Below are 26,062 nucleotides of genomic sequence, written 5' to 3'. Positions count from 1 at the left end.
TTTGGACACTGCTGTTCTAATCAGTTCTTTTAACAGACCAAAGTTATTTTTCCGTACCTGACAGTTTCAACTGCCCACTTGCAGTCTTGAAACACAAAGCAGAACAGGAACAGCCCAAATCCACCATTCCGGACCAGAGCAAAAGGGAAAAACACATGACGGATTAGACTGGAGCAAACATCATTGGGACAAGAGGACAACCAACAGCAGCGATGGAGAGTTTGAAAAGTGCCCATAGAACCGAATGAACCTCATGGGACCAAGAAAGGAAGACATGTCTTTGTTAAATGGGGCATTGTTTATTTGTCCAGTTCTAATTTACAACCAGAAAAATAATTCCTCACGTTGCGTACATGAGATAACGGATGGATTGATCCCAGGATGGTACAAAGGAGTTGGAGAAAAGGAAGATCTGTTACACAAAGTCCATCAAAGACTTTAACAACAAGGCTACCCGTTCATTTTTGTTTTTGTGATATAAAAAAAACAACAACAAATAGTCACTGTCGTCCGTCCACTTTACTTCTGGGCAGGGATCATGTCATCGATGGACTCTCCCTTCTCCAGCTTCTTCTCCATCTCCACCATCAGCTTGACGCCGTCCACCACCATCTGGACCTGCTCCACCTCAGATGAGCCCAGACGGTCGGCGTTGGAGATGTCGAACACGCCACCCACGGAGGCTGTGTCCACGCCACCTGGACGAAGGGGACAAAGACTCAGCCGGGACCATAACAACCCGACACTGGACAGCACGGTTCAGGCTAACGCTAATGTAAAGCTCATCGAGAGAAATAGCTAAGCTACCCTCGTGATCCTTGATGAGAAAAGGCAATAGAGAAGATGAGTGGACCACAATAGACTGATGCTACTCAGAAAGCTCTGTTTGGACGTGAACACTTCAGGTTTCTACCACGTTCCTCGTAAGGGAGCCACCTCAATAGACTCTACACTTTGGTTTTGTTTGCGTTTTCATTGCCAAAAGTTGTGAAGCATCTCTAAATGTCTGAGGAGTTTTTCCTTGTCTCCATCACCAAAGTGCTTCATCATGCGGGTTCGGTTTTTGTGGGATGAGCATTGTCCTAGACTTGGACCATATGGAAAGCACCTTGAGATAACTGGCACTACAGAAATAAAACTAAACTCTGTCTCGCGGCACAGTGCGCTTGGAGGAGGTCTAGCCGACGTGACAAAAATACCTGTGCCACGCTTCTGCAGGCGCAGTCTGGTCAGGATCTCCTCGAACTTGGCATGCGTGCTGAGCTTGGGCAGCTTGACGTGCACTCCACCGCGCAGGCCGGTGCCCAAGTTGGAGGGGCAGGTGAGGATGTAGCCCAGATGCTCGTTCCACATGAAGCCGTGGTTGTGCTTCTTGAAGATCTCCTCAATCTGATCAAGACGGACGCGAATAGGGTTACGTTAGAGCTTCACATGCGTGTTGAGATGTCAGCTCTCAGTGTTTACCTTCTGCAGGCCCACGCAGAAGCGCCTGAAGACCTCCTTCATGTTGCCTCCCTTCTGCATGGAGATGACACGCAGGTGATCCTCCTCATTCACCCACACCAGGAAGGTCTTGTTGTCGTTGTGCCTGCAGCAGAATAGCTCGAGTTGTAGGAGTACCACAAGGTAGTGTTCTAGAACAACTACTACTCATGTCCTGTCCTAGGCTGTCTATTGTGGTGGAGCCTCACCAGATGCCTCTGGCGTCAGGCCAGTCCCGGGCCATACCAGCACAGGTCAGCAGGGGGGACACAGGCTTGTCAAACAGGAAGTGATCAGCGATCAGCTGCTCCTGCTCGGCATCGGTCATGCCGTCCAGGGGGTAGTACTTGCCCTTGAACTCGCCCTCCAGGCTGGCCAGGGCTGGGGGGTGGACAAGGACGTTAGTCACACTCCCTGAGGGGGACTTTTAGACCAGACACCATGTGACCCTCACCCTCAATGGACAGCTTCTGGATGGCTCTACGCTCGCCACGGCTGTTGTGGGGGGGCAGGGTGAATCCCTTGATGCTGCGGCCGGTACGCACACGGCTGGACAGCACGTAGTTGGGGTCCAGGTCATCTCCGCCCTACCCGGACAAAGAAGATGACCATTTAGTCAACATGTCGCCGTGACGACCATCCATCACATCCCTGAACAACGCGCCTTCAGGTTCTCGAAGTTCAGGTCGGTCTTGTGCTTGTCGGTGGGCTTGTAGCCACCATGACGGTCAGAGATGACGGGGTCCAGCAGCTCCTTGAAGTACTCATAGGACTCCTCATCACCAGCGACGCAGCCGACAGTCATGATGAAGGGGTGGCCTGTGGGGGAAGATGGTATAAGGACTTGGTCCACCTTTGCTAAGAAGCAAGACCAGATCTTTGAGGGTCTTTCAGCGTGTTCCCTGCTTACCGGGGTTGTCCACGCCGGTCTGGATGACGTCATCCAGGGTGAAACCGCTGGGGGTGGACTTGCCTCTCAGCTTGTTGTAGATGTCCTTGTTCAGCACCTGTAGGGGGGCGCACCGGTAAGCATTCATATTTGGCTAAAGTGTATCTTAGAGATTTCTTTATGTGTACCTTAGCCATGTGGTTGTTGTGCAGGGACAGGTCAGGGAACTCATCATCTACAGAGAACTTCATCTTGTAGTCATTGTGACAGTTCTTGGCTGCCATGGCTGCGATTCCTGCTCCGACTGAGGGCAATCATAGCACATGTATTCGTAATGATGATCTTGCATGTTATTCGAAGTATCGTTCTAGAACGACGTCAGGAATAAAGCACCATGAGTCTTGTCTGACGTCTCCCCGAGTGCTTCCAGTGCTTTGTTGACAAGTCTTTGAGTGAGGAGGAGACATCTTCTCATTGTGTCTGCTAAACTATCGCTCTCTCTGATTGGACCGCTCTTACGTTGCATCCAAAATAGAGAACCCATTAAGTGTTTAAAGGTCAAAGGGTTATCTTTCTCTGTCAGTGTCTCTCTCAGCTGTGCTGCTCAACCTCCACTGAGATTATTAATATCCAAATAGCCCCTCCCACAGCCTGCAACACCCCCTGCGGCACCTTCTGCCCCCCTTTAAAGAACTTTACTAGTGCATCTGTTGCAATTGGAGGAGTGGCGTATTATAAATACATACATGCAAATACAATGAAGAGCAGTAAATTACGCTTTCATTCCTTTCTTGTTTTGAGTCAACCTCGCATGCAAACGAGATCATCAAGAAAACTGACCTTCAAAGAGCTAAATGATAGCGTTTTTGTTATCTTTTTTGGTCACTTAATGACATAAAGTAGACATTACGAGATGAAAGTGTCTCATACGTCTTTGTTTTACCTGCTTGGGAGAAAAGAAAGGAGATAACAGATCCCGGGATCAGATCCTGTCCACCGAGTGTAGGGGTTGCCCGAGTGTACCAGGTGTTGGACTCCCACTTTTATACCGGGACCTCCGCCCCGACTGGCTGAGCGAACCCCTTGTGTGATTGGACGCGGCTGGGGGGCCTCGCTTTGTAAAAAAGGCAACGGGGAGCGTACGTCGCACAACGTTGGAGTGGAGTGGAGAGGCGGGGCGACAGCTGCAAGCCTGGACCCTCCAACCTTTCACCTCACGGCCTGCTGCAGCCAGTAGAAGCTGCACGCACGGGAATCATGTCTAGCCGTGTCTGACCCCAAACTACATCAACTTAAAATGTCAGATTGTTGAAAATGAAGAAAGTCATGAGAGGTTCTTCTGGGTCACTTCTCTACTAAATGGCGTGCAGGCTAGGAAACTAAATGGGGCTCCTCACCAAAGACAAAAATGCTAACTTCCCTAAAATGGGCTTCCCTAAGATGCCCCCATTGCAGCTTTGAAGCTTTGCACTAATTGCTCTCAAAGCTCCCCGCCTCGCTCTGCTAGCATTGTTAGCGCCAACCGCTAATGTGATAAACCTCAATCATCCGCCCGCATTTATTAAATCATGCTCAAGCGATGTGTCCACAGATCCTGCGGCTGGTTTTAGGTTTCATCTCATCTCCGCTGGCAATGGACACTTCATTACGTACAGCGGAACCTCAACCTAATTTGATTCAAATTGTCAGGCCAAAACCGAAACGTATGAAAACCAAGACCATTTTTCCAATAGAAAACAATGTCAATTGAAGTACTGTTGCAGACGCTGAAAAATATGTACAAAAAAGTTTCTAGAGAAAATAATGATTCAATAAGCAACGGATGGAATTAGCGTTTCTCAACTTTTTTGACCAATGGGTGGCACTTGCAACTTTCTTTGGCTCCATGGTGGGTTATTTAGCAGCTCATACTCAATAAGAAATGCAGAGACAGGGAGTCAGCAACCCATAGGGTGCTTTGTTTTGGTGCTCGATTTCGCTAAACAATCCCATAAAGGGCAAAGGGACTAGTTTGTTGCGTGTGTGAAATCTAGACGGTGTAAGAATCATATAACAAGTATGGTTTGACTGTACAAAATCAATGTAAATGTAACACTATTGTGGTTATACAACTGTACTTTTAGGTCATCATATCCAGCTATGATCATGGGAAGGACAGCTTGAAGGGCATGGAGGTCACAATCACTTTCTTTGGTGTACCACAAGGCTGTGTTGTAGAACCACTGCTTCACACTTCATATGACAGCAAGACATTGAAGTGTTTATTTCAAGAGTCGCTATATATTTTTTTAAGTGTCAACTGTGTCAAGTTATTGCAACGTCTGAAGGTTTGAACCTTGTAGTGAACACGGCCCGAGGGACCAGAGCTAGCTAACTAGCATCGTGCCGCTGTGACTTGAGTGCACAAGAGCGTCAGGTGTCCCATCGTCTCTCAAGCTCCAGTTTCACCTCTCAGGCCTCGCTGTCACTTCCCAAATTAGTCGCGGCTGTGAACGTGCTCTCTTGTTGCCATGACAACATGACTCATATACTTACAGAAGGAAGTGTAGCACAGTGACGGCCAAATAGTCTCTCAACTACGTATTTCGCACAGCCTTGTATAACAAACGCCATTAATGCAACTAAAGGTCATGTTGCATGTGTGTGTGTGCTAGTCATTTTACCCCTATATAACAGTGGCACACATCCAGCTTCCCACTTTAGACAGTCACTGAATCCACACTCCCACCCCTCCGGACCCACATTACCACACTATACCCCTCCCCACCCATCAGCCCCCTCAGTGGCACAGCTGCCCACAGTGACAGTGACGCACTTCAAGGACAGTTATATAAGCAACAAACATGTGTCAATCGCTGCTGATCACATTGTTATACAACACAACACTGCACTTTTTGCACACAACATAATGGTACATACTGTAACACAATGTTATAGGACAACACATTGTGCACAGCATTGTGGGATACAATATTATAGTACACAACACTGGTATATTATATGTTGTGTAATAGTAAAGTACACAACATCGTGGGATACAGTTTTATAGTACACAGTATTATTGGACAATACAATGTGCACATTGGTGTACACATAATGGATGCACACAACGTTATGGTGATACACACATATCACAACAAAAGTCATAGTACAGTACATGGTGCACAACATTGTGGAACACATTAATATTGTACACAAAATTATGGTACACATTGATATGTGCACAATATAACACAACATTGCAGCACACAACATGATGGTACGTCCCATTATACCAAATGTTATAGTTCAGTGCATGGTCCACAACATTGTGGGATACGATGTTATAGTAAACAACATTGTGGTACGCATCGTTATGTGCACAATATAACACACGGCATTGTAGTGGACAACATAACACACAATGTTATAATATAGTACATGGTGCACAATATTGTGGGATACATAATTGGACATTATGTACTAACCATTGTGGTACACACCATTGTAGTAGTACATAGTTCATACTGCAGTGCTGCCGTCAAGCAGTCTCGTCGTCTGTGGTGTTTCTGTTTACATAGTAATACCATACATGATTACGTGTACTTTTCAAATGGATGATTTTTTTACTCTTACTTTTATGTTGGCGAACCCACCAACTCACAAGTAGGCTTAATGACCTTAGATAGAAAAGTCTTATAAATGGTATGATCTTTGCACTACAGCGCCCTCCCTGGCGTCATGTGGTATTTTTGTGCCCTCCCTGCACTTCCTAGCGGTCATGTTTGGTACAGTCTTTCTATGAGGGAGGGGTCGTCATCCAATTGGTCTTGATGGGATCTTTCACTGTCCAATATGGCGTCCATTGCTGCATCAATTGTTGTTGTTTTTTTAAGGAAAAGTTGTCTTGTTGATTTTTTTCAGGGGACATTTTTGATGTCGCAGCAGGCTGTAACCTCTCCTTTCTATTTTAGTGTGGCCTCCACTGCCAGGCCCCTGATTGGATTGCGTCGACTCAGCTTTCCCTCTGTATGACCCCCCCACCACCACCACCAATCCTCACCCTCCTCCACTTCATGCATCTGTTCTCCTTTTTGACTATACGAGTCCATGGAGAACCTGACCCAACTTTTACCACTACGGTTGGTGGTGCACACCCCCACCCCACCCTGATGGGGTCCAACAGGTCCCTAAAAAGGGCAGAAAATTAAATTTCCCGAAGGGTTTATTTTTGACAGTTTCATCACAATTTTTTGTCACAACATTTGTTTATTAAAGTCTCCTCTGCAGCACATGACTGTACCAGGAAGTGGTGCAGACCCCCACCCCCTCATCAGGGGTCCACCAAGATCTCAGGGGTTTTCAGCTGCTTCAATTTTTTCCAGGTCGCTTTTCAATAATAATAAAACCTTATCAAATATGCACACACATTTTGGCCACCCATAGCCGGGACCTCCTTTTGACTGTTTGACTGTGAGGGTCAATGTGAGGTGACCAGGGTCAAATGTCATGTGGACATTTTAAGAAAGTGGAAAAAGTCTCAGTTGCAGCTTCAAACATGGCGGAGTGCACTCAGCCTTCAAATGTGGAATTAAAAAGCAGCAGAGCGGTGATGGTGGGCGTCAGCGTACATTTATTGGACAAATACACAGCAAAAATGGTTGAGAAAGTTTCCTCAACGACATCAACAGTCATGTTTTTGTTCACCGAGGAGATCCTAGCCGCCCATCGACACTGTCACGTGAAAACAATAGCCAATCGGGAAGGTAGCCCCCGGCAGAAGGCGGGAGCACAGAAAATAACAGCGACTGCCAGCATCGTGAAGAAGAAAGTTATACGGACTTAAGGAATGGACCACCGAGTTCATTGAGCTGTGGTAAATACACAAGTATTTAAATAATACGTCTATACCGCAGTAGAGCTTGAAGTAAAATTTCACCGCACTTGAGTTTCCAGATAAGCTAACAGGTCGCTAGCTGTTTCTCTTTTCGCCACTGTCCGGGAGCATTGCTGCTCATCACTGCCTCTCGTAGGTCAGTTGAGGTACTACGTCAGGCTGTGCCGTCATCGCGTAGCGAGACTACACATTACTGTACAAATGGCCATGTTTTCCTGCCACGCATGGACTCAACATTTAAAATCATTATTTGCATGAATAGAAAAAGAGATCGCCATAGGACACTTGTGACCTTATAAGGGGCCCATGGCGGCACGCCAGCTCACAGCTGAGCTTTCAGTTATCCGACTCATATAACTGTCACACACACAATGCTTTCCTATCTGATGTGACTTTAACAACATTCTTGGGTGGATTTGTAAGTCGTGCTGGTGTAAAGTCGGCTTTTTTCTTTAAGCTGCTCACTAAATACTTATAAACGACTTAATTGTTTCCCGAAACCTCTCTAAACACAAACAAGGGTTGCACTAATCTGACTTGAAATAAAACTAACAAAACGTACAAACAGTGGATCTATGGATTGATACATACATACACAGTACAAACACATTTTTATAGCATTAGAGGCTGCTATTACTTCATAAGCATGGCCATAATTAATCCCAGATAAGTCAGTTACAATTGACGTAATAAAAACTTTAATAATGATTAAAGAGCGGGAAACGAAAACTGGCCCAGGTGACCTCGCGCAGGTTGTGCTGCCGCGGTGCATGTTGGGAATATTTGGGCTCAGGTAAGCTCCTCCGCTGCAAGTCAACAAATACCACAGCAGAAACACAGGAAAGTTTGAAGCTTCATGCTTCAGAATAAAACAGCGATTGACTTAACGGTACTGTATACCAAATTTAATTTTCTCACATAGTAAATGTATATCAAATTATGTCGTTGTGATAAGGACTTACTCAAACAGTCATAGATATAAACATCATCATTGAGTTGATTTGCGTTAATGTTACTCGCTGGTAATATTCGTACTTTTACTATGAAACGAAAGTCGTAGCCGGAAATGTGTGCTGCGTTAGCATGCTGCTAGCCGTTGTCTGCGATGACAGCAGGTGGATGATTTACACTTTTATTGTTTTTACTTTCACATCGCCTCCGCATCCAGTTAACTGGTCGGAAATATCCCACGGTGTTTGATAACATCAACAGCCATCAAATAATAATCACATTCAACACAAAAAACATCCTCTCGAAGTTAACAAAAAAACGCAACCGGCGGAGTCTGGATTTAGCAGGTAAGCTAAAAATAACTTCTGGTGGTGGGAGTGTTTGTTTACTTCTGCTACTTGGTCAACAAGCACCAAACATATGTCGCTTTAAGTCTATAAAGTTACTTTTACTTGGAACAGAGATGCTCCAAATGCGTCCCGTTTGGGAGGTTTGTGTGTGAATGAATTATTGAGGGCCTGTTGCACCGAGCACGCAGCTTCGGTTGTTGTGTTAAGAACACAGTCAAATAACTCTGAAACGTGTACTTAACACAAAGTTTGGCAGCTAGGAGTGATGCTTCCTGTTTTTATTTATTTACAATGTTTAATAACGCCTCAGAGAGCATGTGGTTATGGTGCCATCTGATCAATACATTGACACATGAAGTACTTTTACCCAAAATACTATTCATCACTAACATTAAGTATTATAAGGGGCATATAATACACACTTTAATAAATATTCAGCGATCCTGTTAATTACGTGACTTTTCTTGTAACCTGCCTTTATTATATTCTATGTGCATGCATGGATCATATATTGGCGAGTGACCAAGCAAGCCATGTTTTTCACTTGATGGGTTTTTATTTCAGGGCTGTCCAAAGGGCGGCACATGACACTTTCTAAAAAATATAATTTAATAAGAAAACAGAAAAAAAATCATAATAACGTGAGAATGTTACAAGAAGAAAATTTTCAAGAAAAAAGTTGAAAAAATCAGCATAAATTTAAAAACGCCTTTAATTCTCGAAAAATTCAAGCTGTTTTTTCACTCAAAATATTAAGAGGTAAAAGCCATATTCTAATGAGAATAAACTCCTAATTTTCCGAGAATAAACTTGTACTATTATTACATTTTGTGCAGCTGTAATGCAGAATAAAAGCAAATGTGTGTTTTATGTCACTTACTTTCCTCAGGTAGCGCCTCTTTACACTGTCGCCATGTTGTCAGCGGAGGAGATTCTGTGCAGCACGCAGCAGGTCATTGCTGGGCTGGAGGCGCTAAGAGGAGAGAACCGCAGCCTGCTGGAGACCCTGCAGCAGAGCCCCATAGCGGCAGTGGTGGAGAGTGGCAGTGTGGAGCAGGAGAAGAGCGGCATCATCCGTCAGTCCCTGGAGAGGATTGAGCTGGGCCTCAGCGAGGCGCAGGTACCGAGAAACATTCTCAGTGAACATGAAATATGTTTCATGTGATGATGAGTATGTAATAAAGTTGTTACACAGGTGATGATGGCGCTGTCCGCTCATTTGGGTTCGCTGGAGGCTGAGAAACAGAAGCTGCGAGCTCAGGTAGAGATTGAAAGACTATACACCTGTGTTTTTGTTGACCGGAAATCATCTTTTCCGCGTGGATGTGTGTGTGTGTCAGGTGCGTCGCCTGTGCCAGGAGAACCAGTGGCTACGGGACGAGCTTGCTGGCGCCCAGCAGCGTCTTCAGGACCGCGAGCAGGACGTGGTCACACTGGAGGAGCAGAACAGACACCTGCAATTCATGTCCTCCATACGCAAATACGACCAGGAGGAGGCGCCGCTGGTGAGGCACATTGATGTGATGACGATCTTGTGGAAGCGTTTAGACCAGGGGTCGGCAACCTTTATTATGAAAAGAGCCATTTCACCCCCTTGCTCACTAAAGAAAAATAGCCTGGAGCCGCAAAACATAGTATGTTTAAAACAAAATTGGAGGGAATTTGGGGCTATCAAAGCAGTTCAGATAAGAAAAAAACAAGTTGGAGTACTCTTGCTAGTATTATATTAAATATAAACTTACATAAATATATGTGTAAATTACTGTAAACTTACCTGATACCTGAAGTTCCAATGCCGCTGTTTTATATGATCTCTAATTTATTTTTTAGAATTGTCAAATAGCTTTGGGAAAGTATGAAAAGTATTTATAAAGTATTTTCCTTAATGTTTACCTGTGAGAGAGAACTGAATAGCATCCTGTCTGCTCATCCTTGTACTCATCCAATCACCAGTCAGAACTCAGTCAGGATGCATTCATGGACTCACACAAAGTTGGATTTTTTTAAACTCATTACAAAGACATGCTTTTTCCCCACTGTGGTGTTAAAAAATATTCAAGCATTGCAAAGGGAGCCACAACAAAGAGGCTGAAGAGCCACATGCGGCTCTGGAGCCGCGGGTTGCTGACCCCTGGTTTAGACCTTATACTGAAATATGAAATATACACTACTGTATATTGAAAGAAAAAACTGCATCGCAGGTTTGTGCCACAGGTGCAAATGCACATTATTAATAGAAACTTGCCCCCCCCCCCCCATTTTTCTCAACTTTCAACTTACATAATCTTTTTAAATGTTATTTTTGTAATATTATGATTTTACTCCTGTATCCCCATATTATAACTTTTTCTTCAACCAAACTTTATTTAGCTATATTTATAGCTCACAATAATATCAATTATCAATTTATATACTACTAACATATTACTTCATATTTTTCCTCCTAATATTACAAGTTTCTTGTTAGAATATTATTTATTCTTATAAAATGACAGCATTTTTTCCCCCATTTTCCAACTATTCCAACTTTTTGCTTGGAAATGTTCTTCTCGCAATATTGTGACTTTATGTCCTTATTATTTTGATTTTATTCTCATAATAATAGAACTACTTCCCCAACCTAATTTTCCTAACTTTATTTTGTTTTGTTTCTCATAATACTGCCACTTAAAAAAAAAAAAGTCTATTCTACGGAAATGATGTTATTTGCCTCATATTACAATGCTTTTCTTGTAAAATGATGACACTGTAGTTAGATTACAACTTTTGTTTCAATATTTTCACTTCAGTTGTAATACTACGTGTCAGAGGGAAAATACAGCATAGCTCTTCAGGAAGGAAGAAAACTTTCCTCCTGCTTGTTACAATGGAGTATTAAACATTATTAGAATAAAGTCGTAAATTTATGGAAAAAAACGTCTAATATTTTACGAACATTAAGTTGTAAATTGGCAAGAAAAAAATGAGACAGCCAAAGGGGGGGACTTTTTTCTCATAAATTTGCAACTCTATTCTCATAATATTACATTTATTTTTGTAAACTTATGACTTTATTCTCAAAATATCATCTTATTTTAATACTGTATTGTAACAGGTATTGTTTGAGACAACCGTTTGAGGGGGGTGGGCTTTTCCATAGTCATAAAGTTTTCATATTACAGCAAAAACAAGATTTTTCTTTAATGTTTCAACACTATTCTACTAAAATTATTTTTACAAGGGTATTCTAATTTTACGAGAAATAAAGTTGTGATATTAGCTTTGCCCAAAGTTGCAGGAAATGGATGTTGGCATATGTTAGAGGGAAATATCATCCAGAAAAAAACATGTGATTTAAATAGTTGCTAATAATAACCTGCATGTATTACTACTTAAGAAGACCGAATGAAGTTTCCTGGCTGTTTGTGTGTTCAGGATGACAAGAACACATCCTCTGCCAAAGAATCTCTTGACGACCTTTTTCCTGCTGAGGACGAGGAGTCGTCACAAAGTAAGATACACACACACACACACACACACACAGAGTCTGTCGTACCACCGCCTTCCTGAAGGGGCAGCAGTGAGTGACTGTCACAATGTTTGCGTTCCCAGTGTCATCCGCACCTCACCACAGCAGCGCAGCCGCAGCGGCCCAGCAGGGTGGCTACGAGATTCCCGCCCGCCTTCGGACGCTCCACAACCTTGTCATCCAGTACGCCTCGCAGGGCCGCTACGAGGTCGCCGTCCCGCTCTGCAAACAGGTTAGACAGAAGCCGTGGTTCTAAAGTGGTGCAACTGAAACACGTCGAAGATTCTTAAATGGAAGCCCGCATGTCCACAGGCGCTGGAGGACTTGGAGAAGTCGTCCGGCCACACCCACCCTGACGTCGCCACCATGTTGAACATCCTGGCGCTGGTGTACAGGTGATGCGGGTGACCACGGCAATGCCACGACCACACGCTTCTTCTAAATCAGACTGAACTTTATTTTGTCAGAGACCAAAACAAATACAAAGAAGCTGCCAACCTGCTGAACGACGCACTGGCCATCAGGGAGAAAACACTGGGAGTGGACCACCCTGCTGTATGTTCTTTGCTCTTTTTATGTATTTAACACATACATAACACATTTTATATATTTAACACACATTTAACTGTGTGTGTGTGTGTGTGTGTGCGCGTGTCCAGGTTGCAGCCACGCTGAACAACCTGGCAGTGCTTTACGGCAAGCGAGGCAAATACACGGAGGCTGAGCCACTGTGCAAACGAGCGCTGCAGATCAGAGAGAAGGTGAGCTCAAGCCCCGCCCCCAACCGCGCCCCTCACTCTTACACACACACGCACCCTCCTCCCGGCAGGTTCTGGGCACGGACCACCCCGACGTGGCCAAGCAGCTGAACAACTTGGCTCTGCTGTGTCAGAACCAGGGCAAGTACCAGGAAGTGGAGCAGTACTACGAGCGCGCCCTGCACATCTATCAGAGCAGGCTGGGTCCCGACGACGCCAACGTGGCCAAGACCAAAAACAACCTGGTGAAACATTTGGGGGCAGGGGAAGGGGTCTTTGGCCTCATGATGAGACGACGCGGTCACACTCGCTTCACTTCCTCCTTTCGTTAGGCTTCCTGTTACCTCAAGCAGGGAAAGTACCGCCAAGCAGAAGCGCTGTACAAGGAGATCCTCACCAGGGCGCACGAGAAGGAGTTTGGATCTGTGGAAGGTGATGATGATGATGACATGTTCGATGTTGGCATGGAGGCTTCTCAGGGGTGTCCAGACACTTTTTGGTAACAAGTCATATATGTGTATTATTATGAGTATGAATGTCCATCTTTGCTCTTTTTTTTCACCCATTTTTATCGTTTAAAAAAATGAATCAATTTTTCTACTTACATAATCTTTGTAAATCTTTTTGTAAGACTATGATGTTATTCCCATAGTATTCTGACTTTATTTATTTATTTTGTTTTCTTATAATACTGCAACTTAAAAAACTTTTACGTTTTTTCTTGCCACTTCCTTTCAATTTTCTGCCACTAAATTTACATTTTCCCTCATATTACATAATTTAATTTTTTTTTAAATCTTGACTTTTTATTACTTTTTTTCTTAATATTTTTTCGACGGTATCCTTGTACTGATTTTTTTTTTTTTATGTTTTCTTGTTCAAATGTATTTTTTCTAATTGCCCTTGAGCCACACTTTGGACACCCTTGGTTTAGGCGGTTGCTGTCTGTCATCCAGGTGACGCCCGGCCCAGCTGGTCGGGTGGAGACGACCCCCAGTCCCGTCAGGAGGGTCCCCTGAGGCGCAGTGGCTCCTTCACCAAACTGCGAGAGTCCATACGACGAAGCAGTGAGAAGCTGGTCCGTAAGCTGAAGGGCGTCGGCGCGGAGGATGCGGCTCCCAGGAATGCTGGGTAAGATCTGGGGCTTTCGGTTGCTTTTCATGAAAAAAAACCAACAACAAACAGAAGGTGTGCTTTTGACTTCCTTGTCTGCAGGATGAAACGAGCCAACTCGCTCAACGTTCTCAATGTCGGTGGAGGAGAGAGTCAAGATGGCGGCCAGGTGAGCAAAACTATGTGATAACTAATAACAATGCTTTGATTCGCTAACAAACACCTGGAAGCTGAGCAACAACACAATGGCAGGTCCAGTTATGCGGTGCTGACAGCGACATGAACGACATTGTGTGCTTTTGTTTGGTTCCTCAGTCACGCTGCCTGATGGACCATCGAGGACTGAGCTCCAGCACGCAGAGCCTCAACAGGAGAGGATCGCTTGGCACCAGCTAACGTACACACACACACACACACACAGTCTACATTGAGGGTCCAGTTCCATTGAGTAAAAAAAATGTATTTTTTTGTTTACATACGTTTTGGTAGCGTGGAAACACAAAAATGGGTCCCAAAGTGCACAAAACGACAATGTCGTCTCAGAACATTCTGGTATTTCACAACCAAAAAAAACAATGTAGGATGTTTCTGGGCTGTCACATGACTTGCGTAATGTTTACGCATGTGTGTGTCACATACATAACGGACCCGAGTATTTCTGCATACATTTACATTCCAGGTGAGGACACAATCATTTCTTCCCGAATACGAGTTGAGTATAAACTTGTATTTCAGACATTTTTAGGTGCACCTTCACTGATATTGGGACGCACCGATGCGTCATGACACACTTTGCCCAGCAGGGGCGCAAGGAGTTTAAATGATTCCTGTGAAGAGACAAACGTTTGCACAATCATCACACGACTAAATGTTTGCTTTACGCCTTGCCTTTAAAATGATTACCATTTTCACATCATCTCATTTAAGCTTGTTTACATATCGACAACGGAACTTATTTATCCTGGAAGTTTGGACGGACGGTAGAAGCTTTTTGCACATTTACTCTTAACGCTGCAGCGCATGGACAATTGGAGGCGGGATCAAGTCAATATTTGGAGCTCAGCTGTTGGAATAATGCTTATTTAACATTTTGAAAGATATATTTATATATTAACGCTACGTAACATTTCTACTCTACTGGAGGATTTTAGTTTGTCATTTGGACTTTTTGTAACTCGAGTTTGGAGATGTTTTTACGACATGGTTGTAGTTTGCTAATGTTAGCCGTCTCATTGAGAAGTTGTCATAGAAACGAGTCTAGTCAGTACAAAATCTTTGTTTTGGAATATCTTGGTGGGCAATGGAAATAAATGTTTGTGTTTATTGTGGATGATGATGTACTGTTGTTACAGGCGTTGGTGGCAAACTATGGGCTAGAAATTCAAATACAAGACATGACATAAAATGTACAGCGGCAGTAGACAACTAAACAGTAGAGTCTGTATGACAGACAAGGTCATGATGTCACTTTCAGCTCTGATGAGCCATCTGAGCGATCTTCTTGAGCATGTCCTCCGACTGCAGCTGCTCCAGTGTCAGCAGCGACAGACCCAATTGGTCCTCCTTCACAGCAGGGGGCGACACAGGGGAGACGGGACTGTTAGCGAGGTGATGACGGACTTTAAGATTTGCGTTTTTGTGGAGCGGGACCTGTCTGAAGGGCTGAGCCATCTGTCGCAGGAAGTGCTTGGACAGATGCACCGTCTCGTCCACGGTCAGGTTGAGGCTGCCTTCGTTGATGTGTTCCTGGATCCAGCGAGGAAGCTTCCCGCGCTTGTCGGCTCGGGCGTAGCGCTGCAAGGAGGGAGGAATGTGATCACACAAAATATAAGGCAAAAAACGATGAAGGCTCCTGGCAAATAAGGGCTACACTGCCTCATAGAGTAAAGAAAGCATTATGAGACATGTTGAATTGTCAATAAAGTTCTTGCTGGTGCACGGCCGACATCAAGAAGATCAGGGAGGAGCGAGAACTAAAGACATGTTTACCTTGTCTGCAAAAACCATGAGCCCATAGTCGGTCTTGCCTCGTATGGCTCGGCCCACGCACTGAGCGGCGTGCCGCATGGCATCAAAGGTGAGGAAGTCGTTCTCTCGGATCTGGAACTGGTCTCGCAGGTACTCAAGGCGGGCCTGCACAAGGCAGTTCCACGTCATGTAGATGGCAGAACGCACATCATGGGTATGGATGGAAAGAAGATGGATCTGACCTTCAGGATGCGACTCTGCGTGTAAACGTACGGAACGCCAAACATGATGACAGCGCGGCCGAAGTGGTGCACTGAAGAAAGCAGAGCAGCACTTAGAAAACATGACCTGTGTTTTTACTTGCACTTTCATGAGCAGGTACCAAAATCGATGCCCTCTGACACTTTCCCTCTGGCGACGGAGAGCAGGATGGCTCCGCGGCCGTTTTCACACGCCTAAAAGAGGCAGAGACAGACGTCACAGGTGAACAGTCTTTGCCATTGATGACGGCGACATTTATGACCTCGTGGTACTTCTCCAGCGCCATGCTGGTCTCGGCGGCGTCCTGTGTCTCGATGAAGATCAGCTTGTTCTTCTGAATGTTCTCCAAAATGCCCTGCGAGCAATGAGAAGTTAGCATGACGCTAACCACGGCGCCGTCAGAGATGGACTGAACAAACGCTGACCTGTTCATACCAGGACGCCACAATGTTCTCCATGTAGATGTAGCTGGTGAAAAACGCCACAATGCCATCGGGAACAATGGCGGACATCTCCAGAAGCAGGTTGCCGTAGTTACGAATCACAGCTGAAATAAAAACAGATGTTTTTTTTTTAGGATGTACAACACGACAAAACAACCTTTCTACTCACCAAAATCCTCTCTGGTCTCAAACTTTGAGCTGAGAGCCACCTGGTCGTTCCCTCGTCCAACAATCTGCGAAGATGAGGAGACAGGATGAGAGTAGGACGCGGCGCCGTCACCGAGGACATGTTGAGAGCGGCGCACACACCAGCGGGCAGAGGCAGGTGCGTGCCAGTGTCATGGTGAAAGATGCCATGGTGACGGGCCGGAAGTCCAGGATGCGAGGGTAGACATCCAGTGGGGACAGCGTCTGCCGGGACAAAACCTTGAGGTCACATGAGGACAACACGAAAGGTCGAGGAGTAGGACGAGCAGCTTACACCCGAGGTTATGATGACCGACTGGAACCTCTGGAAGACTGGCTTGATGGCGATGGACGGGTCCATGCAGCTGAGGGCGAAGAAGACCTCAAGTGAGATGTTACCTCCACTAGGGTACAACATATGCTAATTCCAAAATGTTTTCAAATTACGGCACCATCTTCTAGGAAGCAGCAATTAAGGGTCAAAATGTGTGCAGAGTACAAAAAATGTGTACATGTTGGCAGAAGTAATGAATGCACCTACCTGAAGTGTAAGATGGGGTTAGCAATGGTTGGCGTCCTGTCTTCAAAGGGCTCGATGATGATGGTGAAACCTTTAGAGCAAGAAGATTCCGTCATCACAGAGGCGGCTCAAGTCACGCCACGAGGACGATGGCAAGCGCACCTTGACTGTACGTGCTGACCAGCGTGGCAAAGTTGGAGATGAGCGTGACGGCGGAAAAGTCAGCGATGTCGGCGATCTCCAGGGTGCGTAACAACGACTGCAGACGCTCCGCGCAAAACCTGCACAGAAGACACGGGTCAGGGGTCCAATGAGAGATGGATGGAGTGTCACATGACAGGAGGCCACGCCTCTGAAAAGATGGGAGACCTGAGAGGTTTACGGTCGATGCAGACTTTGTCGAAGATGTCTTTGAGGAACTGCGGGGTGCTCTCTTGAACGACGTGCTGCACCCTCAGACGAGACTTTAAATATTCCATGAAGCGCCTCAGGAAGCCCACAAAGTGCTCTGCAGTGCGGATGGTGCCAGGAACCGCCTCTGTCATCGGCAGCGGTCCCATCAGTATGTCGGGATAGTGACTTTTTTTTTCATGCTCATCATGCGCCCTACCTTGTAGGATCTCATCTGGCAACACGGGATTGGCGAGGTAGACGTCCGTTTCTCGAGCGACGTTGGCCTCCTTCAGACCCTCCACTAGTCGCCTGTACTCCTCCTTCAGTTTGGCAGCGTCTGTCTCCTTGATCCTGTCACATGACAGGAAGTTGAATGATCGGTAGATGTTTTGTTATAGACAAAAGTACATTTTCTTCATATTTCACTTGCTGTCCTATTCTATGTAGTGTCATTTATTTTTGGATGTCTTGAACAAAATAACTACAAAGCAATCTTCACTCGCTAAATGTACTGCAAAAAAGGTCAGTAAGGATAATTCATAATACCGCCTATAGAGAACATACTAACTCCTTATTTCTAAAATCACAAATACTTTAACTTGCTGATATAGTTCATCTTCAAACAGCTAAAATAATGCATACGGCTAAAAATAACCAATTACCTAAAAATGTCATCCAGTACTTCGCTACAAGAGAGGAGAAATATGATCTCAGGGAAGAACTAAATTTGAAACACTTCTATGCTAGGACTACGTTAAAAAGCCATAGCATTTCAGTATGTGGAATCAAACTATGGAATGGATTGAGTAAGACCCTCAAAAAATGCACAACGATGAGACAATACATGAAACAATACAAGCAGTTGATGTTTGCTAAATACAAGGATGAAGAGTATATATATCTATATATATCTACTATACATATCACTATATTGACAGGTACTATGGTACCCATTATGTCATTGTATGGTCATATCACCTTGTACTTCGGTACGAGGTACATTATTTAAAAAAAAACAACAACCTTAAACTGTATTATAGAAAGCAGGAAGTGAACAAATGTAACAGTGACTGATTGTAAAAGTACCAGATGGAGGGGTAGGATTTAATAAGCTTTGCTTCTTCCTACTCCTTTTGGACATGTGGAACTGTGAACTGATTATGGGACGCACTCAATTGTAATGTGGTGCATGTTCAAATGAAATAAAACCATTACTATTACCAAAATCATTTGATTTGCATGATTTGTTACAGGAAAAAAATGTAATTGGTTATTATTTGACTCAGTCAAACCAGCTGCTTTCTGTCTTACTTTTGTATAGTGCTCTGGAGCGTGTCCACGTTGCCTTGACAACGGTCCAGCGTCCGCCTGGTGATGTTGACGCTCATGGAGTCGATGCACACATTGTCTGCGGGAAGACAAAAACACATTCCGTGAGGTGGACTCTCACGTGTGGACGCAGTTGCAGGGTTGTTTTTTAATAGCAGTACATAGTCTTGTCCACTAGGTGTCACTGTGGGCCTTGTTGAGGGCAGCGTCTGTTGCTAGCATGAAAATCACAAACATTCATAAAAGAGCCGCTGCATCAGCTCTGTCAGTGAATCACGACACGCACCGATGTTGTGTGCCTCGTCAAAGACCACCACAGAGTTCTTGGCCAGTTCTTTGGATACCAGGTCTGCTATCTTGGGATCCAGCAGGTAGTGGTAGCTGTACACCACAATGTTGGCGTGCAGGATCTAATAGAGAGACAGTGTTACCGAGGTGGGATCCATTCCTTCACTTCCGGTTGAATGAAGCGTACCGAGTAGCGTGCCAGGTAATAAGGACACCAGCCTTTCCTGCGTCCATAGTCCTTCAGGTCATCCAAGTTGTAGATGCCAGCAGAGAGCGGGACCTGTCGGCCGACGGCATCGAACTCCTGCAGGGACGAGCAAAGAGTTTGTAACAATGGTGTCCATCTGGAGGTCGCATGTGCGCAGAGCTCCGCTGGTACCTCGTAGAAGCGACAGGCTGGCAGGTTGGGGTTGCTGTGACGCTGGGCACGGATGTACGACGCCGTCAGACTGTGACACTTCCCATCGACCTCCTTGCCAAAGCGCAGACTGCTCACCTGGAAGAAAGCAGCGGTCCCAATGTGATATTCCCACTCGTGTGTCTTTCCCCTTGGCTAACATGATTGAGGGTCATCGCGCCTCCTCCTGCTGGGATATGCTCACCTCAGTGTGGATGCAGAGGTTCTTCCGGGAGGAAAGCGCCAGAGCCAGGAAGTTATTTTTCTCACCGGTCTCTTTGGAATAGAACTCCATCAGCTTCCTGAGTTCCTCAACCACCTCAACACAAACAATGAAATAAGCCTGGAACATTCTTGTCTGTACGCTCGCTTGATTTGGACTCACCTTCTCAATCTCAGGGACCGTTCTGGAGCAGTAGATGAGCTTGGTCACATCCAGCGGGAACGCCTGAGGAGCAGAAGGTCATAAAGCTCTCAGGTAACGTTCACTAGTAAGGAAGGAGCATCACTCACCCTCTGGTACGCAACAATGAGGGACAACAGGGAGATGGTCTTCCCTGTTCCTGACGGCATCTCCAGGACGCCATGACCCTGAACAGACACGGAAGACAGAATCATTATGCATTATGAAGAGAATACGTTTTTTTAATTGGTCAAAGACAATTTAGGAGGGCATACAACAGCGTTTAAACACAGATATTATCCATAAGCAGAAACACCAAGGAGCACACATGCAGCAGGGGGTTGGTGCAAAGTAAAAATACTACAATCACATAAACACTGCAGGATCAAACCTACATTTCTATTTGTTTAACACTTGGCCGTAATTTTTAACAGCCCAGTAGTATTAAGTGTAGTATTATGTGTTGTTCAATACAATCCAGGTCTGTTTTGCTCTCTCACCTTAGCATCCAGCGTCCTCTTCAGCTCCAGCATGTAGGAGTACTGCTCGGGATAAATGTAATCATATGGAAAATACACCAGTAGACCGTCGATGTTGAGCCTGAAAACAATATTTAATCAGCCGGGCTTGTTTTATTTACAGTATCGTAGCCATAGCTAGCTAAAGATGCTATACTTTAGCGTGGCTGTGAAGCTCAGCTAACCGCAGCGTGACTGTGTAGCTGACGGGTGCAACATGAGGTTATAAAATGATAAAATCACTCACTTCATTGTTGCCGAATGTCTCCTCTTCTTTGACGGTCACGTTATTTTTTTTAAGCCCTCATTGACAACTTTGTTGTGAGCGGAAGCCGGTGTCTCGTCTTCTTCGTGCCTTTGTTCGGCCGCATGTTTGCTTTTTACTGCCGCCTAGTGAATGGGAGAACATACTGCGCGGGAAGTACTACAGCAGATGAGTAGGAATGTTATTTACATTTGAGATGTTCTGTAACGATACGATACTTTGGTGTGTAATTTGGTTAATTTGCCCTCACTGCCACTAGTTCAATGGCATGTTATTTGTTATGTAATTTGTTCATTAGCTATCACTGTTTTTAGTTCTAGCGCTTGACTAAAATGTCCCATGTTCGTCGTATACTGCCCCCGGTGGCCAAGTTAAGAAGTGCAAATACATTTGGTATACATTATGACTTCGACACAATAAAAAACTCAAGTCTTGGTCCGCAAATTTTCTTTGTAGTGGAACATTTATTGACATGAATACAGCACAGTAGTGACATTGAACATTGACAGGACCACGAGAGCTCTAAATATAGTTTGAATTGAATAATAATCATTTTATACTTCAGTCGGTCAGATGAAACAAGAATAAGCATTCTTGATGCCGATATGGACAGAATAGAGAGAAATAACAGTTCATGTTTACAGAACAACTTATTTTAACTTGACTGCAGAAATGATTTGTAAAAAAAAAATCATGAGCTAATGACAATGTTGTGAGACATGTTATCTACAAGTGTTGACAGCTTGTTGACGGTGACAACATGGCTGCTGTCGTCTAACGGTGATTAGATGTTGCTGTGAAAAAGGCGCCTGAGGACCAGCCTGTCGCCTCCCAACACTCGTCCAAAACATCCCTTCCGCTCAGTCTGTCATTACGTTGGAACGCCGTCTCCGCCTCATCGCCGCCTGGCATGTTCCTCACAACTCACAACGCTGGTCCACGTTGTTGTAGCGGTCCATGATCCTCAGCACGTCCTCCATGATGGAGGGGCCCAGGTCCAGGTCTAGACCCACCATCGATTCTGAGCGTGGGATGTTGGAGGCAACGAGGCGGAAGTGACCGCACGGCGAATCGCTGCGATCACTCCTCAGATCCTCATTGCTCAGGCCGGCGTCAGAGTCCAGACTGAGGCCTTGTTGGGCATCCAGGGGTCCGCAGGCGTCTGACATGGACTCCTCTGAGGATGCCTCTGAGAAGGAGCCCGAGTAGGGGACCATCCTACGGACGGCGGGTGAGACGGAGACGTCCAGGCATGGCTTGGCTGCAGAGCGGTGTGACAACGTGGGGTGCTGCTTGTGGTTGACCTCCACGGGCTGCGGGTGGCGCTGGGCGGGGTCATCCAGGTGCAGGCGGGGGGGTTTAGGCGGGGCTTGTTCGTGGGTGACAAAGACGGGCATGGAGATGGTGGACTTCAACAAGCCGGAGGACGAGTGCTCGTAGTGGAAGCCGTTGTAGGAGTAGTCGTGCCTGTCCGAGTCCTGCTTGGCGGCCGCGGCGGCCTCCAGCTGTCTGTCCACGCTGTGTGAGCGCACGTCTCCGTTGTTGGCCCGTGCCGCAGAGGGAAGCATATCCATCTTTCCCCGCAGGAAGTCCACATCCCCAAACATGTCCGCCTCCCCCTCCGGCCCCACGTGTGCGCTATGGCGCATGTCGCCCAGCGGCGGGCTGATCATGTCTCCTGACAGGATGTCGCGCAGCTTCAGCTTCTTGCCTTTCTTGGGCGTGGTGGTCTTCAAGTAGATGGGCGTCTTAACGGGCATCCTGCGGGGCTCCTTGCCGCCGGACACCTCGGCCGCGCTCAGACGCAGCCGGAAACACGACCACCGCGGCGTGCACAGGTAATGGTAAGATGATGCTTCCACACCCAGGACGGCCCACACAAGAGAATGTTGGTCAGGAGGGGGGGCGGGGCTCACGCTGACATGCGACTCCTGAGGAAGACCTTGACCTCCGTCAGAGACACCTCGGCCGTGTCCAACATGGCACACCACTTCTTCAAGAGCAGACTCTGTGCAAAGAGAGTTCAGTGAGTTGAGTCAGTCCTAAATATCACTTTCACTAGTATTTCAAATGGGGGGGGGGGGGGGTGCCTGTCCCTTCGGAGGGGAGCACTGCAATAAGCTAAGCTAGCGTGATTGCTGTTAATATATTAGTGCAATGTTAGCACTTTAGCTCACGTATGTAGCTATTCTAGTGTTGCTAACACTGCATTGCATTGTTGTATGTGATAAAGGGCACCTATGATGTCAGAGTAAAAGCAGCCAATAGGAGGCATGGACAAACACAGCTCATTAGCATTAAATCTACAGAGACATAAAGGGATGGTTACTCAAATCCTTTGGTACGTTCATACCAGTCAAATACCAAGTCAAACAGTAGCATGTTTTGGTACCTAAACGCATCTTTGTGTGAGTGTGAGGGAGTGAAAATCAAAGGTACCCTTCCCGAGACACACACAGTTCCTTTTTAGAGCTGACTAAAAGTGCTCTTACACAGTATTACGATTTTGGACACCACCCTCCCAATGCATGACTGTGGGACCTCAGAGATCCTTTAAATGTGATGAAGCACTTCCTTTCAGAAGCAGCGCTTCTTCTCAAACAGGAAGCTTCACTCGTAAATCTGTGAGACAGCAAAGCAGACGTCTGCACAACCTCTGACCTCTTTTCATCTCCTGGTCTTATCGGGAGGTGACACAATGAGGGCGCCATATTTACGAGCCCTGCTGGATGGAGGTTTGCTGCTGCTTTAGAAAAAAAGTCAAACCAAAGTCAGACCAAGAATACAAACAGGAAGTTTGCGTCAGCATGCGTTTCCTCGCTTGGTATAGCAAAGTTAGCGTTTCATACCAGTGACACTGCTTCACTTCTTTTTACACTTAAAACAGCCTGCACATTTGATACAGCTTGACCCTGGAACAGACTATTTGGGAAACTCAAACCCACACCTGATTGACTTCGTTAGCTCATGACGTCACAGAGAAAGTGATGACGCACCACCATAGACAACCCCCCCCCCCCGTGTGTGTGTGTGTGTGGTGGTGGTGGGGGGGGGGGGTTATGTAACAGTGACATCACCAGAGTCGTCCTGAAGTCCCTAGGTGGAACACTTTTCCGTCTAATCCACGCACAGTCACGCTGCTTCCAGCCCGGGGGTGGCCCCCGGAATAAAGAAGAATGCTAATACTAATACACTGCTCTAATGAACTCCAGTCCCTCCTCCACATTTAGACAACATCCTACGGAGTCCTGACACTTAGTCACAGAGAAGAAAAGTGCTCTTCTGTCACGGCGACGTCATTAATAAAACAAACAAGGCGGTCTCTGCTTTCAAAAGTCGTAAAGAGAAACTTAACGGGGGCGTCTCACAATGTACAACGTCAACTTTTATGTCTTTTTTGTAGTAAGTGGCAAAAAATGGCCAGCATGTCGAACCTCCCGCCACTGAATATCCGTGGCTGATATTTACTTACAAAGTAACGCGTCGCTCCAACGTCATCCTTTCTTTTTTTTTTTTTTACTTCCTTTCTTTTAAAAATGAAAATGTTGCTTCCGCGGTCAAGCAGTTCTTCCGTGACAAGAAAGAGTCCACCTGGACGTAAACCTCTTAGCGCTGAGACCAGAAGTGAAGTCTCTCCGTGCCTGGACCAGCAAAGTGGATCAGCAAGGAGGGGGCGTGTCAAGCTACAAAGTTAAAATCATGGCACGTCCGGTTAGCGACTTCAAAATAAAAGCGCATGCCAGTGTTTCATGCTATTATGCTAGTAGACGCTATTTTTGTAAATGCGCTGATTTCCGTTACTAATTGTGTTTCATGTCAAGTCGGTGGGTGTGCCTGCTATTGAAAAGGTTTTATTTTAAACAACCCAATAGCAGCACACGTGGATTCTGACAATGATATCAACATGGTGTTTTGTTTCGTTCTTCGTTCTTTCTATTCTTATTCCTTGCCACCCCCCACCGCCCAAACGGGATCAATAAAGTCGTGTTAATTTAACGTCGTCTTATAAGGTGACGTCTCACCTTCCTTCCGGTCGACTAGAAGTGCTAATGAAAGCGTAGAGTGCAGATAAAGAGGATTAGCTGAGGTTATTGATCTATCAGGCAAAGGTGCTAATGCTAAAACGACTTCCTTGATTAAGTGGTGAGAAACCTGGATGACGTCTCCTTGCTATGGGGGGGGCGCTGTTAATAAAGCTATGCGCAACATCGTAATTTGCAACATAGCTGTGTTGTAGCAGCGTAGTAGCATCACAACAAATTGCAACACAGCCTGCGTTGCAACACCACAACATTACAGACAGCATCAATAGAAAGCAGCACAAAGAGTAATGATAATGGAGTCAACCATGATGTCATGATGCATCGTATCTGCACCAACCATCTGCATGTGGCTTCAGTCGCCACTGTTCACTGTGGCTACGCAGGAAGCTAAACAGCTTGTCGACTACTTTTATACAGCCTCAACATTGACCTCACTGGTCTTCTAGAGCTTTCCATATTTCACCTGTCCACCACTGAAGTCAGTCATGATGCCACGCGTGCGTCCCATGAGCATACGAGCAGGAAGCATGCAAAGTTTGCCTTGAGGCGCTTGAGGCCGCCTGGAATGTGATAAACACACAGACTGTGTGCTCCAAGTTCTTACATCACACATGACATCAGCTAAATAAATCAAGATGTAATCAGTGCAGACCTCCACCGGGCCTCATGGCGAGGCTCCAGCCCCCCCCTCTCTCCGACCCCCACTCCAGGTGTCACCACACACATAGCCCGCCCTCCATCCCGGAGAGGCTGGAAGCTCTCCAGCCCTTCAAGGAGGCCCATAGAAGTGTTTTCCAGATAAGATTTCAAAAGTTAAGTGTTGCTGTTGTCCCTCAGGATGAGGAGGAAGTGGAGGGAACACAGGAAGGGCAGGAAAAAGGAACCGGGCGACGTTTGTGCTCGCCTTGTAGCATTGGCGTCGTGTCAATTCAGAGCAGATGTAAGTCCTCTCGCTCTACGCTGTTACGCAACAGGTGGAGTGAATCAGTCCCACCTCGAGACCTTTCAGAAGAAGAATCAGAATGTCAACACGTCCATCCCGAGTACAGCATCCCCAGCCCACAGAGATGTGCCTGTCTAGTGTGCAGCTGGGACAGTGTGTGACATCATCGTTGGGAATT

At 45.8% G+C, this 26,062-nt stretch overlaps 4 protein-coding genes across 7 annotated transcripts; 1 reads left to right on the top strand and 3 right to left on the bottom strand.

Annotated features, from left to right (window-relative positions):
• Positions 1 to 279: 279 nt before the first annotated feature.
• Positions 280 to 3,457, bottom strand: ckmb (creatine kinase, muscle b). The gene is made up of 9 exons (XM_058081041.1): positions 3,315 to 3,457; positions 2,560 to 2,675; positions 2,393 to 2,489; positions 2,147 to 2,301; positions 1,937 to 2,069; positions 1,692 to 1,863; positions 1,465 to 1,588; positions 1,200 to 1,389; positions 280 to 698 (listed from the first exon to the last, which is right to left on the bottom strand). Exons 2-9 carry the CDS (start codon positions 2,653 to 2,655, stop codon positions 520 to 522), a joined length of 1,146 nt encoding a protein of 381 aa, XP_057937024.1. The 5' UTR covers positions 2,656 to 2,675; positions 3,315 to 3,457; the 3' UTR covers positions 280 to 519.
• A 4,888-nt stretch (positions 3,458 to 8,345) lies between these two features.
• klc3 (kinesin light chain 3) lies at positions 8,346 to 18,927 on the top strand. Its single transcript, XM_058081040.1, has 14 exons — positions 8,346 to 8,545; positions 9,438 to 9,668; positions 9,744 to 9,809; positions 9,889 to 10,053; positions 11,963 to 12,038; positions 12,140 to 12,288; positions 12,369 to 12,451; positions 12,524 to 12,611; positions 12,716 to 12,817; positions 12,886 to 13,059; positions 13,147 to 13,246; positions 13,771 to 13,945; positions 14,030 to 14,096; positions 14,243 to 18,927. The coding sequence occupies exons 2-14, from the start codon at positions 9,462 to 9,464 to the stop codon at positions 14,321 to 14,323; spliced, it is 1,533 nt and encodes a 510-aa protein (XP_057937023.1). The 5' UTR covers positions 8,346 to 8,545; positions 9,438 to 9,461; the 3' UTR covers positions 14,324 to 18,927.
• Positions 14,393 to 21,198, bottom strand: ercc2 (excision repair cross-complementation group 2). Of its 4 annotated transcripts, XM_058081039.1 has the most exons (23): positions 20,881 to 21,198; positions 20,616 to 20,715; positions 20,226 to 20,303; positions 20,098 to 20,160; positions 19,918 to 20,031; positions 19,695 to 19,811; positions 19,503 to 19,619; positions 19,314 to 19,437; positions 19,010 to 19,106; positions 17,916 to 18,049; positions 17,675 to 17,843; positions 17,468 to 17,586; positions 17,327 to 17,396; positions 17,081 to 17,150; positions 16,909 to 17,010; positions 16,769 to 16,832; positions 16,582 to 16,703; positions 16,419 to 16,511; positions 16,278 to 16,350; positions 16,138 to 16,208; positions 15,917 to 16,060; positions 15,578 to 15,721; positions 14,396 to 15,490 (listed from the first exon to the last, which is right to left on the bottom strand). In XM_058081039.1, the coding sequence occupies exons 1-23, from the start codon at positions 20,883 to 20,885 to the stop codon at positions 15,398 to 15,400; spliced, it is 2,283 nt and encodes a 760-aa protein (XP_057937022.1). In that variant the 5' UTR covers positions 20,886 to 21,198; the 3' UTR covers positions 14,396 to 15,397. The 4 variants fall into 4 exon arrangements, with proteins under 4 accessions (XP_057937018.1, XP_057937021.1, XP_057937020.1 ...); XM_058081038.1 differs by having other exon boundaries at positions 14,395 to 15,490; positions 17,675 to 18,049; XM_058081037.1 differs by having other exon boundaries at positions 14,395 to 15,721.
• Positions 21,199 to 21,342: 144 nt separating this feature from the next.
• Positions 21,343 to 24,577, bottom strand: zgc:154093 (uncharacterized protein LOC777623 homolog). Its single transcript, XM_058081046.1, has 2 exons — positions 24,371 to 24,577; positions 21,343 to 22,906 (listed from the first exon to the last, which is right to left on the bottom strand). Exon 2 carries the CDS (start codon positions 22,656 to 22,658, stop codon positions 21,816 to 21,818), a length of 843 nt encoding a protein of 280 aa, XP_057937029.1. The 5' UTR covers positions 22,659 to 22,906; positions 24,371 to 24,577; the 3' UTR covers positions 21,343 to 21,815.
• Positions 24,578 to 26,062: the final 1,485 nt, after the last annotated feature.

Source organism: Doryrhamphus excisus, chromosome 8 (assembly GCF_030265055.1).
Source record: "Doryrhamphus excisus isolate RoL2022-K1 chromosome 8, RoL_Dexc_1.0, whole genome shotgun sequence".
Lineage (NCBI taxonomy): Eukaryota > Metazoa > Chordata > Actinopteri > Syngnathiformes > Syngnathidae > Doryrhamphus > Doryrhamphus excisus.
This window is presented reverse-complemented; position numbering and strand designations above follow the sequence as displayed.